The sequence below is a fragment of the Pomacea canaliculata genome, linkage group LG7 (genome assembly GCF_003073045.1).
Source record: "Pomacea canaliculata isolate SZHN2017 linkage group LG7, ASM307304v1, whole genome shotgun sequence".
Lineage (NCBI taxonomy): Eukaryota > Metazoa > Mollusca > Gastropoda > Architaenioglossa > Ampullariidae > Pomacea > Pomacea canaliculata.
Window position 1 is genome coordinate 3209216 of NC_037596.1, and position 14648 is coordinate 3223863.

General features: G+C 34.8%; 1 protein-coding gene and 1 long non-coding RNA gene across 7 annotated transcripts; one reads left to right on the forward strand and one right to left on the reverse strand.

The window, feature by feature from the left end:
- Window positions 1-178: 178 nt before the first annotated feature.
- On the reverse strand, window positions 179-14391 carry LOC112568325. 6 transcript variants are annotated; one of them, XM_025245578.1, is made up of 11 exons: window positions 13694-14168; window positions 12968-13165; window positions 10039-10107; window positions 8724-8834; window positions 8226-8411; window positions 7427-7474; window positions 7010-7132; window positions 6473-6658; window positions 5536-5583; window positions 4987-5116; window positions 179-3963 (listed from the first exon to the last, which is right to left on the reverse strand). In XM_025245578.1, the coding sequence occupies exons 2-11, from the start codon at window positions 13074-13076 to the stop codon at window positions 3459-3461; spliced, it is 1515 nt and encodes a 504-aa protein (XP_025101363.1). In that variant the 5' UTR covers window positions 13077-13165; window positions 13694-14168; the 3' UTR covers window positions 179-3458. The 6 variants fall into 6 exon arrangements, with proteins under 6 accessions (XP_025101363.1, XP_025101362.1, XP_025101365.1 ...); XM_025245577.1 differs by having other exon boundaries at window positions 12968-13170; window positions 13693-14167; XM_025245580.1 differs by lacking the exons at window positions 12968-13165; window positions 13694-14168 and adding an exon at window positions 14259-14391.
- On the forward strand, window positions 10114-12667 carry LOC112568327. Its single transcript, XR_003100065.1, has 3 exons — window positions 10114-10945; window positions 11141-11693; window positions 12015-12667. It is a non-coding gene; the product is annotated as an uncharacterized LOC112568327 (long non-coding RNA).
- Window positions 14392-14648: the final 257 nt, after the last annotated feature.

Consider the following 14648-nt stretch of genomic DNA (forward strand, 5'->3'; position numbering starts at 1 on the left):
CTTATATTAGCATGTGTATGGAAGGGGTGTGAGCCTCATGTATAAGCACAAGGAGAAATTTACTTTTTCAATTTATTTTGATTTTGTTATCTTTAAAGTTATCTGTGTGTGTGTGATTGGTATTTGTGGCAGCCATAATTATATATTCTTGTGCAATATTGATTGGACAAATAACTAAATGAGCAAAAATATTTTAACTGGATTTACCTAATCCAAACAAAGACCACCATTTTCTTTAAAGTAAACCACACTTTAGGATTTTATTATGCGCAGAACTCACAAAAACCACGTGGCTTTCAAAGGGAATAAAAAAGAAAATTTCAACATTTTTATCAAAATACATAGTCCAAAAATATAAGAACAAAATTTGTCGGACAAGTAGCACACACAATTTACAAAATACCACATTCCATGTTGACTAGACACGACTTGCCACCCACCAGAAAAACTGTATTGTTATTGTCACCTCTCCATTAATGTATTTGTGTGTGTGCTTTCGGTGAGAGAGAGAGAGAGTATACTATTATTTTGCATCTTTTTAATATCTGGTAATGGGAAGTGTAAAGAACCTGGTCACACACTGAGATTCCATGCTATATATGCATCATCTTTTTATCATCAGCCAACGAAGAACACAGGAAGATAATAAAATAAAAAGAAAAAAAGTGGACAGAAATCGAAGTACACACCTTAAAAATCTAGCAATCATTTGAATACAGTATATTACAATCATCTAATAAAAAAAATACAGTCCAAAATACACACAAAAAAGAAATTTAAAAAAAACCATGGTACACTCCCCTCAACAGGTTTCACATGAATAATGTACACAAATTATTGGTTTGGTCAGGACTTTACAACTTTAAGTCTGGTCAGGACACATGACTATAGAAAGTGGTTGAGTTTGTTTCCTGTCACAGTCAGGCATCAAGAAAAAAATCTTTCTTTTTCTCTCAATCTCAATTCTTTCCATTTATATGCCAGGTTTTGAGCATTTATTTGAGTCTGAAGAATATCTTAGAATCGTTACCAATAGAAGACATAAATGACACTTGATAGATTCAGGCTTAGAGTATGCGGACTTAGCAACCAGAAAAGATGATAACCAAGACAACACCTGTCCTTCAGATTAATGTGATTATGAAGATGAATACCACTTTCTATTCAAATGATGATGATGATGATGATGTCGATTTGTAATGCGCAGGTATCCATTCCGAAGAATGCTCATTGCGCAGAAAAAAAAAAATGCGCAAATGCCCAGCATATGCAGATGAAAGAAAGCAATGTAATTTATAATAAAAATTTTCCTTACCATTCCATTTATTTATATCATCAACAATTTTCCTGATGGTCGTAGACTGGATTGTGCGCAAGACAACCCGAAACAAGACTGGTATCCAGTGGAGCTTCACCAAACAAATAGAGAACCTGGAATTTGCGAATGACATTAGTCTTCAATCTCATCGGCAGCAGCATGCACGAACCAAACTGAGCAAGCTAGCAGAGGAAGTAGAGAAGACTGGCTCAAGTGTCAATAGAAAGAAGACTGAAGTGATGAGAACCAACAACAAGCAGGAACTCCTAATCAAGCGTCAAGGAGAGAATATCCTGGAAACAGATCACTTTGTGTATCTGGGGAGCATTGTCAACGAGGACATTAAAAGTCGCATCATCAAGGCCAGGCATTCTTTCAACAGCCTATGGTCCATCTGGAACTCCAGAACATTTGGACACCCTAAGAAAACCAGCAGCCATCATTGCCAGGTAGGTATGTGCACTTGACTGGAACCCTTAAGGGAAGAAGAGAGTTGGGAGACCAAAGCCAAAAAGAGAGTTGGAAAACAGTAGAGAGCGAGGTAAAGGACATCGAAACCACATGGGCCCAACTGAGAAGGGCTGCTCAAAACTGGGTCCGCTGGTGAGGTGTTGCGGCCCTATACTCCTCAAGAAGTAATAAGGACTAAACTAAATTAAAACTCATCCCAATTATTATTATTACCCCACCTTGGTTAATATATTGTAAATAGGATGCAACTATATTCAAGGTAGGCCTTGAAAATTAGAAATTATAATGTCCATATCAATTATGCAATGCCAGGATTATGATCTCTAAATAACTAGAATACACACTTATACCAGATGCTATCACCATTATATTGCCAGTATAAACATATAATCCAGCAGACTAATGAATACACAGAAATCAGTATATATTTATGTTTCACCTCCCCATACTAAGGAATTGCATCTGTGTTAGAGATGTATAAATATGGGAAATTAATAGATATTAGCCATGTGTATAGAAGTTTTGCAATATTGAAATATGCACTAACTTAGCTTCACTCTACTATCTCTGGGTAAATGATAAGATGTTTTCATTCATCATTGCCAACCTGTTCTAATATTTTAAGTGGTGAACATATAAGCGCTGTATATCATGAAAAGTTTTGTAATCCCCTCTTGTCTTCATGTCAAAAACTGAGACAATAAACAATATCAATGTCAAATATATTCCCATTTACACTAGTGGAGCCCTATTACATTAAAGAAAAAGTGGCAGTCATCCACACACAACACTAAGCATCCATCCACGCTTTCCGTTTTTATTCCAGAAAAGTAGAAAATGAGACCTCAATATTTCCTTCTTTATAAGGATCATCAGCAAAGATGTCAGTGATAGAAATATGAATTGCTTCCAGTGTAATAGTTTAGTTTATTCCTTGTTACTCTTCGAGGAGCATAGGGCCGCAACATCCAGAAACTAGGAGTTAATGAGGCATAAACAAGACTGTAATGGAATAATTCCTTGGAATGGTATCAAAGCCATGTGGTGAAAGTGACCATTCTTAAAAATGGTTTGATACTCTGCACTAGGTATGTGTAAGAGACTGTTTTATGAGTGTGTTGCTCAATGATACAAATAATTTAGTTTGATTGTGGCTGAAACATCTTTTGTCTTGAATTTGTAACTTGAAATTGATATATTTCTGCCTTGGGTGTGCTAGATTTTAGAGAAATTCTTTTTGCAGACATCCATCCCACCCTAATATGCAAAAGCCTAAGTCATGCCCAAGAAAAACTGCAAGCACCATGGCTGCAAAGACATAATGAAAAGTATGGTCATTTACCCCTTCTCAGAGGGTGTAGCTACTGTAGCAGGTCCTTTAACCTGGTGGGTTTTGTTGCTCTTCTGTTTTAAGGTGTAAAGCCACAGAAGAAAGACTATAAGAAACTGTGATCAAAATCTACTGCAGTTAGACTTGGTCCCCAAATTTAATGTGGCTGCAAGAACAATTGTTAAATGCTTCTAACAATAAACTGAACAAAACTGGACATTTCTGCACAGTTTTTTGCTACATTTATATTTTAAAAAACAATATTGCCAGTTCGATTGTTCAGCTTCTCCTTTTACTCCCAGAATGTCTGAAATGTCTAATAATGTATCCCTGCTGTCCTCATTTTCCTACATCTGGTAAAAAAACATTTTTTCGCGGAATAAGAGCATTACCTTTGTCCCCATGGATGGCATAGTCATCTTCCACTACTGCAAACTCTCTAGCACTTTTGTAGCTCTGCTCTTCACTTGAATGGATTTTATGAATTTTGCTTGATTCATCAGATTCTGGCTCAGCACCTGTTCCACATTTCTGTTTTATGGATGCTGCTTCATTATCAAGACTGCATAAGCTTGAACTAGCATTAGTACCTGAAATTTTCAAAGCCTTGGCATCAGCCTCAGTAAACTTCATAACCTCTTCGGTTAACAAATTATTTCCTTTAGGTACACTGACAGAATGCAAATCGTTTTCTGAAAGCAAGGGATGTAAAACAATTTCAGAAAGATTATCTTCATTATTATCTTCAGAAATTATCTTTGGGATTGTGATTGTACAAGATGACAGTTGTTGAACTGCTTCAGTCCCGTTGTTCTCCAGTCCACCTTTCCATCTGTTGATGCATCTGTAACACACATGCCAGTTTCTTTTATTTGTCAGGCTTTTCATCCCAAAATATTTTAGCAACTCACAGATCTCATCCTTAGAAAAATTATATTTGACACAAATGAGGAGAATAAGCTAATCCTAGGAAGAAAATGACAGATGGTAGATTGCTATAGGTAAAATGCAGGATGGACACTGAAAGGCAAAACACTTACAAGATATATCTAGAGTTTGGAAAAGAGGTATTTTCAAAAAGTGCCCATGTATTTTATTAAAACATAAGAAACTAAAACGTTTTTCTTCAAGGTCTTACAGAAGTTTTTGCAAACCAAAGACTGTTATCTCAAAATATATTAGATAGATCAAAAGAGTGATTGATATACTTGGAGATTATCTAAGATTAAGTTAAGCATACTAACATCTTAAAAATACAATTGAACAACAAAAACATCCTAAAACAAGGAACAGAAAAAGGTATTATAATTTTTCTTGTCAAGTATATATTAGAGCCTTTTTATTTTATCCAACAGCTATATGGCTCTGGAAAAGGAAGCTTTCCGTCATTTAGAGAAGAAAAATATTATCTGTGTTTCTAAAGTCATCACACACACGTATACACACTACATGCATTAGTGTATGTATATGCATTTATGTATAAAATATTTATATAGCACACTCTAATGGAAACAACACAAAACAAGTTTTATGCTTTTGACTGGCTTGAGGAAAGCATATTTATTTATATAAAAGGGACCCTAACTAAAAGATTTCCACAGTTTAGTCTTGTTAGTTGCAGATATTAGCAATATTTTTGTAGTTGGCAGAAGAAGAGAGAAAAATCTTTTAAAAAATGTACAGAAGAACTAAAAGTTTAAAATATTTAATAACTGAAACTGATTAACTTTTTACTACAAGTACATCTACATTGTCTGGTACAATTACTTATAATACACAAGCATTTTTCCTCTTTCTCATGGTTTTAATCTATACTCAATAACTAGCAGCCCTTATCCCTTATGTCATTTAAGAAACTCGATCTTACCTAGTACAACACTTCAAGGAAGTCCACATGAAGGCACAAGGACAACATTTATAGATGAAAGCAATTACGATGACAGTGAAAATACTGATAGGTAGTATAATATATAACATATTTTGTGGTGACTGATTTTCTGAAAGAAGAACAGATTTAAATATTTTATTATTCTGAACCAAACATGGAAAAATACTGCATGAAGTGCATTAATTATACTAATAAACATACTGTTGTTTATTTATAGCAACAGTAGAAAATAAAATATACAATAATTCCCAGCCTCACTACACATAACAATACTCTCAATTCAGACAGACATCAACCCCCATCTTTGTACCTATCCTAATTTTTCTCTGAGCTTAATGCCTTTGTTTTGTAATAATGTAGTGTTTTCCATTTTTTTCTACTCAGATTAAGGGGTAAATGTAAAAAAACACAACTTTTGTTTATTCTGTTACCCTTGTAAATAAAGATTTGTCATTCGTCAACACCTATATAAAAAAAGCAACAGCATCTTGCAGAACATATGTAATTATTGCATGTTTTAAGACCTACCAGACAAGATAAGAGGACTTGTTGTGGAGGAGGGTGATGGTCCAGTTCCTGGATTACAAATGAATGAAAAAGAAAAAATAAATAACAATTACAGTAAAAAGTATCCAACAAAAAAATAAGACGTAAAGCTTGCACAACCTTTACCAAGTTAATGAAATAAATGTAATGGCATATCCTGAGATTCTTTTTTGATTACAAATACAATTAAATGCCTAAAAACCCCAGTCACAACATGGTTGTTCTGGCAAGTGATTAGGAATGATTTTCTCTCATTGCCAGAGATCTACTTTAGCATGCTGATAATTTTAAGGAGTTATTCCCCAAATTTATAAATACAGTAATGCCACCCATATCTGCCAGTAATATGTTTTAGGACTAACATATTACAACTGAGAATATTACATGCTGTAACTGGGATGATGTAGCAACTAATATGACATCAAGAATTAAGGAAAGAAGTAGAATGGAGGCAAGTTCTGTAGGAAAGCATGGATATAGGAAGAAAGAAAGGATAAGACAGGGCTCATTTAGGCAGATTGTATAGACTAATTTATCTTCTGTTCTCTAGTGGTATTTATTTTAAAACTTAAGAATCATTTATTTGCTTCATTTTATATTTTTTTAAGCCATGGTGATCCCAAGATAACTGAAAATGAAACAACAGATATACAGAATACAGAATTGGTGGATACAAGGCCATGACTGCACATGAGCACAAAGGATGAAGTATTGTAGCAATAGTGTGGTTTTAATTAGTAATATCTCCATGATACTGTAGTAAGTAATAACTAAATAAAAAATGTCGAAAACAGATATTTACTTTGTAACACACCTTTGTCCCTTTCCTTTTCAGGATCACCCACATAACTATGAAAATAAAATTCTTAAAGGTTATAGGCTATTAAGAATCGTAGGGTTTGTAAGCTTAAAGACGTACCTGAAGATGCAAAAATGCAGTTCACAAGTTTAGGTGATCCACCAACTGGGTTACAAATGAGACTTACAGGAAGACACTCAAGGCCATAAACTACAACTTCTCTTCTTGTAGCAGTGCTCTCTTTGATGTCACAGTTTAATCCCGTTTGACATGAGCAACCATCATCTTTACACATGTACACCATATCTATGTTATAAGAAAAACACAAATTTGTATCATTTAAAAATAAAATTGTAAACAAGTAAAGTGAAACATTCATTTGAAAGCAGGATAATGAAAGTACATCACGAACAATTTAATGCATCAGAAAGATATTTAGTTAATAATACATAATTGTTGTAATAGTAAAGAGTTTGTCAGGGATAAGAACTTCTGGGCAGGAATTCTTGTAGGTGAAATACTTGTAGCCACAAATAAAAACACTTAGCAAGTTGATTTAATTTAGGCTATAAAGATAAACACTAAAGTATAATGGGTATACAAAGCTAGAGCATTTACAAAAATGATTAAATGAGAAAAAAAAACCAGATTACTTACTGGGTATTTTTTTCCCCTCACATTGTATCTCTAAGGTAACTGAATGAGTATCTTCTGAAAATTTGCACACAAGTTTTACAGCACTTCTTGTTCTGCGACATTCTCCTTCTACAGACTGATCAGCTAGGATAATAAAAAGAAGAAAATAATAATAACACATGCAAAAGATAAAGAATGAACACAAAAGACTAATCACAAAAACATTGTGATTCCCATCATCCATTCCATCTTGTAAAACCATGTAAAGAGGACAAAGACATATAAATGAATAACATTGATAAACTTATTTTACTTGGCAACACACACCTATACCCGTGCTCACACCTCCAATGCCGACACCAACAAAAAGAGGAAAACAACTCAGAAAGGGCTAGGCTATTTGAAGATGAGATTGGAAAGGTGTGTTTTAAAACAAACCTATCATGATATGAGGGCTTGTTGGGAAGACAGGTGATGGTCCAGTTCCTGAATCACAAATAAACGAAAAAGAAAAAAAACCCAAAACAATGAGCATAAAGTATCCAACAAAACAAAAAATCTTGTAAACCTTTCCTAAATTAAAGCTATGCTTGCAGTGACATCCTGAGATTAATAATTATAAACATGTTCATGAAGAATCATATGCTTTCAATGCTTAAGACATGTAGACATGATGATAAGATAGGTAGGCAGACTAGTCACTTTACTATATACAATCACAACTATTGACCGCTATGTTGATTGGTGTCAGAGTAATGCTCTTGGCTTCCATTATTGTTATCTTGATGCTACTGTTAAAAGGTAAAGGTTGTCCCGTGACCTTTTTCAAGTCATTAGGTAATGAGGTGTTCAATACCTCAATTTTCTGGGGCCAGCTTTAAGTAAGCCGATATCCATCTTCTCCCACTTGCTGCCTAACCTTCCCCAATTTTGAAATCAGGTACCCATTCCTGTGAGCTGGATCAACTGGGGGAAGTGAATTGTGCTACACAGGTATTGAACCAAGGCACCTCTCAGATCAGACGCCAGCAGTCTAACCACTTCGCCATCCACTCTCATTCCCCTCCCCATCTTACTGTAATAAACCCTATATAGATAAAGAAAATGTCAAAGAACAAATTTACTCAATTACACACCTGTGTCTCTCTCCTCTTCAGAATTACTTAACTATGAAAATAAAATTCTTAAAGGTTATAGGCTATTAAGGATCGTAAGGTTTGTAAGCTTAAAGACGTACCTGAAGAGGCCAAAATGCAGTTCACCAGTTTAGGTGATCCACCAACTGGGTTACAAATGAGATTTACAGGAGAGCACTCAAGGCCATGAACTACAACTTCTCTTCTTGTAGCAGTGCTCTCTTTGACTTCACAGTTTAATCCCGTTTGACATGAGCAACCATCATCTTTACACATGTACACCATATCTATGTTATAAGAAAAACAAACATAGTAAAAATAAAATTGAAAATGAAAAATGTAAAATGTTCATATTAAAGTAAAATAATAAGAGTACATCAGTAACAATTCAATACTGTAAAAAGATATTTACCTAATGACACATGATTGCAAGAGTAAAAAGTTCCAAGTTTGTCAGGGATAAGAACTTCTGGGCAGGAATTCTTGTACGTGAAATGCTCCTAGTCAATACAACATTGATTTATTATTTATACTATGCAAATATGATAGGTATACAAAGCTACAGGGATTGAATGAGAGAAGTTAAGCAGACTACTTACTGTGTGCTTCCTCCCCTTCACATTGTAGATCTAAGGTAATTAAATGAGTATCTTCTGAAGATTTGCACACAAGTTTTGCAGCATATCCTGTTCTTTGACATTCTCCTTCAGCTAGGATCACAAACAAAGAATTAATAATAGTAATACATGTACGTGCAAAAGATTGTAAAAAGTATGTTGTAAAAAATTTTACTACTTTACAACTTTCATTAAGTAAGGCTCTGACTAAACAGTGATTTTTAAATCACTTATGATGCCAAATAGTTTACATTTTAAAGGACACTGAAACCTGAAAGAATTATGAATGCACATATCTTGTAGTAGTCATTTTATGTATGCTATCTATGAGACATAAACCCACATTTTAATGTAACTAATCAGCAGTTAAGATAACAACTCTCCTGTTTTTGTCATCCAGGTAATCATCTCCCTTAAACACCACTGCTCATGACATAGCGTACACAGTCTAACTTATTATGTTACCACTTACACCTTTTAGCCACAGCTGCAGCAAATTAATTTTTCACAATGTTATTTCTCCCCAAAGCTGCCATACTTGGCTTTGTCTAATTATATCACCGACTGTACAATTCCATCTGTTATGTTGCTGACTGTATTTGACGGTTGCAGCTAGTATAGTTCTGACTACAGGATACACAGAGCCCTAGACTGAAGATTCTTGATATCTTTTGGTGATTATTCCTGCCTGGGACAGGAAGTATTAATAGTCATTCTCTTTTTTACTCAGACATGTCCAAGCATCATTCTCTCTCTTTTTCACACACCCAGCATACATCCCTACATATTTGGCTTGCATATTTGGCATGTACATTTTATATAAAACTTATATAAATTGCTGAACTTGACCATCATATATGCAACAATTAAGCAAGTTAACTTTAGGCCAAAATGTTGGATAAGCACAAGTCTTTGTTCAAGCAAAAAGGAAAGATGCTTGATTATCACAATAATAATCTTCCAAAGAGACAAAAAGAAATCAAAGTGTGCGAGCACAGCAAAATGACTGATAGTCGGTATAATTCTGCCCCGAATCCTGGAATTCATATGTTTGATATGTCAAAGAGAGACAATTACAAGATTGCTTTATTCAGTTAATGTAAATGAGAGTGTGATGATGGTTAGATTGATTGTAGTTTGTATATTGAGTTCATATTTATCAAAATTTTCTCTGTCCACTATATATGATAGGGTGTTAGGAAAATGCTGATAGCCATGGCTATTAATGACAATTTAGTAGTCATGGGACTAAATATGTGGGCAAAATAAAAGATTATCAATATGATATATGACTTACTGAGAGAAAAACACAGTGCTGGTTTCCGCAGAAAATACAAAACTGTCAGTACTAGATGAGTCAGCCTGACTGAATAGAGAAAAACAATAAATAGATTTTAAATAACAAAACCAACATTAAGTGCTAAACTGTGGATCTACATGTGCCATTAGAACCATTCATAGTCAACAGTCGACCTAGAGTTCAGAAAGTATTTAACAACCTAGACAATGTTGATATGTGATGGGGTGTTGCAGTACAAAAACTATCTTCAAGTTACCAACGCGACTTTACAAGGTTTTAATCAATGCAGAAAAAACAAACTATATAGAATATCCCTATCATCATTAAAAACACTCTTTTTAGCTCCACGACCCATCTTTGTTCAGTCTACTAGGCTGTACACCCCACTATTCAATGGCACAGTACCTGCATGATAGCTCTGTACAATCGCTTGTCTACATTGTTTTTTTACTACAAACCTCCCGTGCGACTGCTCTTAATATCAACAATCACGAAAAGACTCGAAACATACCTCCTAAATGCTCCATGACAACAAATATAAAACAATCTCATCACACTTTCATCCAAAATAAATCCTTCTGGAGGAAACAAACCAATTATAGCAACATAAATAAATTCACTTTCTTCCATCTTCGACAAGATCGAGCAGACGACATGTATTATATCCGGCTGACAGAATATATGACGACCAAAAAAACTTGTTTACTGTTATTTTATATAAGGTATTTTATCATTTGTGTCTGGTCCTGTGATGCTTTTTCTTTTTTTTTTTCTGCACAAGGACTTATCCGATTTAAAAAAAAAAAAAAGTACAGTTGCACCGAATCCCCAAAACGATGGTTGTCAAGCAGCATCTCGATGCTACAGATCATACACGAAAACTGGAATTCCACTCACACTTGAAGTTAGTGACGGTGAAAATTTTCTTCTCCCTAAAATAATTGTTAAAAGGCATAGTGAAACATAATTTCACAGGAGGGAGAGAGAGAGTGAAAAATAAACTTTCTTTTCCTAATGCAAAATTTTCTGAAATGTCTATGATAATGTTTTCATCAAAGAAAGCACTGTTAAATTGAATTTTTTTTATTGTGGTTGTCAGGTCTCAGTCAGTGTCACTAAAGCAGTCTCTGATGGATGCTGCACATGTGCAAATGGCCAGAGTGGGCACTGTGGACATATTGTGGGCTTGCTGTACCAGCTTGCTCATTTTAAGATAACAGGAACAAACTACATTCCTGAGGTCATCTTGACAATGAAGAGGGATGATCTGAGACTATTTTTAGGTGAAATATTTTTTGTCAAGTGTTTCTTATATTAAAAATAATAGAAAATTTAGAAAAAAATTTGCCAGCAGGTATTACTTGTTTGCTGTGTAATATTCCATCATCTACATCAGTTTCTCATTTGCAGGATGCTGCAAAAACATCATAGCCCCAGACATGGCACATCTCCAGAGGAGAAAAGATAAGAGGGGAGGCAGTGGATGAAATCAAAATCCACAGCGTTAAGTCTGACAAGAAGTCAGACCATAGTATTTGCAATACATACAGGTACAATCCATTGTGTTCAGAGTTTCCATCTGCCCTTTGTCTTGTTGAGAGTTTAAAAGCTGCCACAGAGTCTTGTTGAGAGTTTAAAAGCTGCCACAGATAGTAAGTTCCTGTTGTTTGATTAAGAATTTTATTTCTTGTGTTGTATAAGATCTGCATAACGAGAACTTTATACTTTAACAAAAGAGACGGTCAACATTTATACTTGACAAGAGCATACAAAAGATAAATTTCATTATTTATTTATTCTGTAAGAAATGATTCCAAATTTTTTGCATTCGGAGTATAATGAGCAATAATTTAGCATGCATTATATATATACACACACATCTATGTGGTCATAAATGATACACACACATCTATGTAGTCATACATGATAATTACTCTTGCTCATCATATAATAATTAATAGCCTCTGTTGCAGGCTCTGCGTCTGCTGTTGCAGTCTCTGTGTCCACGTTTTCACTGATGAAAAGGAAAAAAATTTACCACATGAAATGACTAATTTTGCACAATTCACTTAGCAATATTTGACAGGGGTGAACCTGCAGTAATTTCTGCAATCAGATGAACAGAAGTGAACCTACTGAATTCAGTAAGTGACAGATCACTTGCAAGATATTTTGATATACTGATTTTTTTTTTTTGTCTCATCAATAGACTAGGAATGGGAGTGTTTTGTGTTTTTTGCGATTTGAGTTGTGAGTTGTAAACTGAAAATATTTCTTGAGACTTGCTAATAGTCAAAGTGTCTGAAGAAGGATGACACAATTTCTATTGTTATAATGTGTTAATATTATTACATATTTTTTTCACAGTGATGATATTAAATGTGATTTATAAAAGCACTTTGCATTTATCTTTGTATTTCTATGTGTGATTTGGACAGCAGTCTCCATGCACATCTGAACTGATCAATACTTTTTTCTTTAAAATACACATTCTCATCTTGTGTAAAGCATTCAGGTAGTTCACAATAAATAAGGTGACCAGATGTTTCGGGGGCGAAAGCGGGACACGTGCCGATGATGGTGTCGTCACCGTCAAAAAACGCCGAAAATAGTGATTTTTAAAGACAACCGGGACATTTGATGGACTTGCCAGAAAGCCAGAAAGCGGGACATTGGGCGTCCCGCCCGATATTCAGGCGGGACAAGAGGTCAAAAGCGGGACTGTCCCGCCTAAAGCGGGACGTCTGGTCACCTTACAATAAATGAGATTAAAAGATAAAACAATTCAGACAGTTGTAGCACGGTTGCATACCAATTTCAAAAAACATAGAATGTAATATCCTTATACAGAAAAATGATTAAGTAATCACACTCTGTCTGTTTTCATTACAAGATCATCCATTAATACAATGCAACAAAAGTTTACCTCTGATTTGTGTTGGCATTTGCTTGTGACATGGGATGGCGAACTGCAGGCTGATTTCTTTCTTTTCCACTTTGGAAGTTTTTCCATGTAAACAGACTTGGTACAGCATCTGATTTAAGTCTTCTTTGTTTTCCTTTTAAGGTCAAAGGGCGAAAATCTTCTGGCACAAAAAGCCTGCTACAAACCCTTGTCCAATTTCTGATCTCAGGAAAAAAAATATAGTCATGTTATCATAAACATTTACCAAAACACACGTATGATTTTGTCTTTATGCCGTTTTTTAAGTGATATTCACATCATTACTTTTAATCACTGTTGACTATGTTGTGAAACTAATAATCCTTATATTAAAATTGTAAAGTGTAAAGTGTAAAGGAATGGCGATTGATTCCAAATTAATTAGTCATGCAGCAGCAACAAAGATATAGGTTTCACTACAAAATAAGTTGTAATACTGGTAGTATATGTCAGCCTTTTTGAACATTTCTGCAGCATTTTAATGTAACAGCACTTTAATAATACAATGTAATGCGTTTTCAGTAATACGAAATGGCTATGCCACATGATGTAAGTTTAAACTACGAGCACAATAGGTATTCTGAAATCATAGTTTTAAATCAATTAGAAAGATTAACGATGATTCAGATGGCATGGAAAAAAGTGATGTTGCGAAAGAAGAAAAAGACTAATAGTGATAGGGAATTTGAAACCTCGATCATGCTTACCCGAAAGAGTGGCCCTTCGTCTCTCCGAATTCTTACAAGCCAAATCTTCTTCATTTGTTCATCTTTCGGAATTCCATGAAAGGATAATGTTGGACATTTGTAGGCTTTAACTGTACATTGAGGTACACAGCAAAATCGACCATCATTGTTATTTTTAAGAGCCGGCATGGTCGAAGAACGCTACGTGCACCAACAGTAAACATCAACACCGGAAGTGGTCTGGAGTTTTTGTGGGGTGAAGGTCATCTGCATGCATAATTTTCCGAAATCGTCCATACAGGAAGGTGATAATAATCAATACAATGTACACCACATCACGAACTTGTATCAGAAAGAATATAGTTATCTACAGTCATCTATTATCTAGTCATCTATTCTCTCTGCTTGTAGAACGTTCGTGATTGCACTAGTTGTCCTGCCATCACCCACGGACCAGAATATGTTCTCTCCGCTGCTGCTCCCAACCCCCAAATCAAATTGAGAACTATTCTCATTTCAATGAATGTAATGATCACACAATTACAAAAATGCAAACATGCTACATCAGAAAAAACAAATTAACTCACCTAACTGCCAGTAACATTTTGCTGACATGTTATGGAGGAGACGGGAGGAATTTAAGGTGCGTCCACGAACTAATTGTATTACTCATCCATGAGTCGTAGTTATTAATATCAAGGACTGGATTGTAGTTTTAATAGGATATGTTTGGAAATACCCACTTAAGTCAGGTGAACTATAAATATAACGCGTTAAGACACTGGGTCGACAGCATCAGATCTGGTTTTGTATTTCACCAAAACTTCAGTGGTTTTATTTTTCTCATTCAGAAGCAGAAAGAATGTTAAAGAGAGCGGACAGTACAAAGTACAGGTTTGAAGTGGGTTCGCAGAAGTCTGCGAGAAAGCCTTAAAGGCTTAAAAGGATATTAAAAAAAGGTTATTAAAAGGAAACTT

Excerpts from the sequence above, each read along its gene's own strand:
- LOC112568325 (XM_025245578.1), bottom strand. The coding sequence starts at position 13,076 with ATGCTGTACCAAGTCTGTTTACATGGAAAAACTTCCAAAGTGGAAAAG. Across the intron at positions 7,475-8,225 it reads CTGCATTTTGGCCTCTTCAG|GAACTGGACCATCACCTGTC; the intron begins GTACGTCTTTAA and ends TTTGTGATTCAG. Across the intron at positions 3,964-4,986 it reads TCCTTGAAGTGTTGTACTAG|ATGCATCAACAGATGGAAAG; the intron begins GTAAGATCGAGT and ends TGTGTGTTACAG.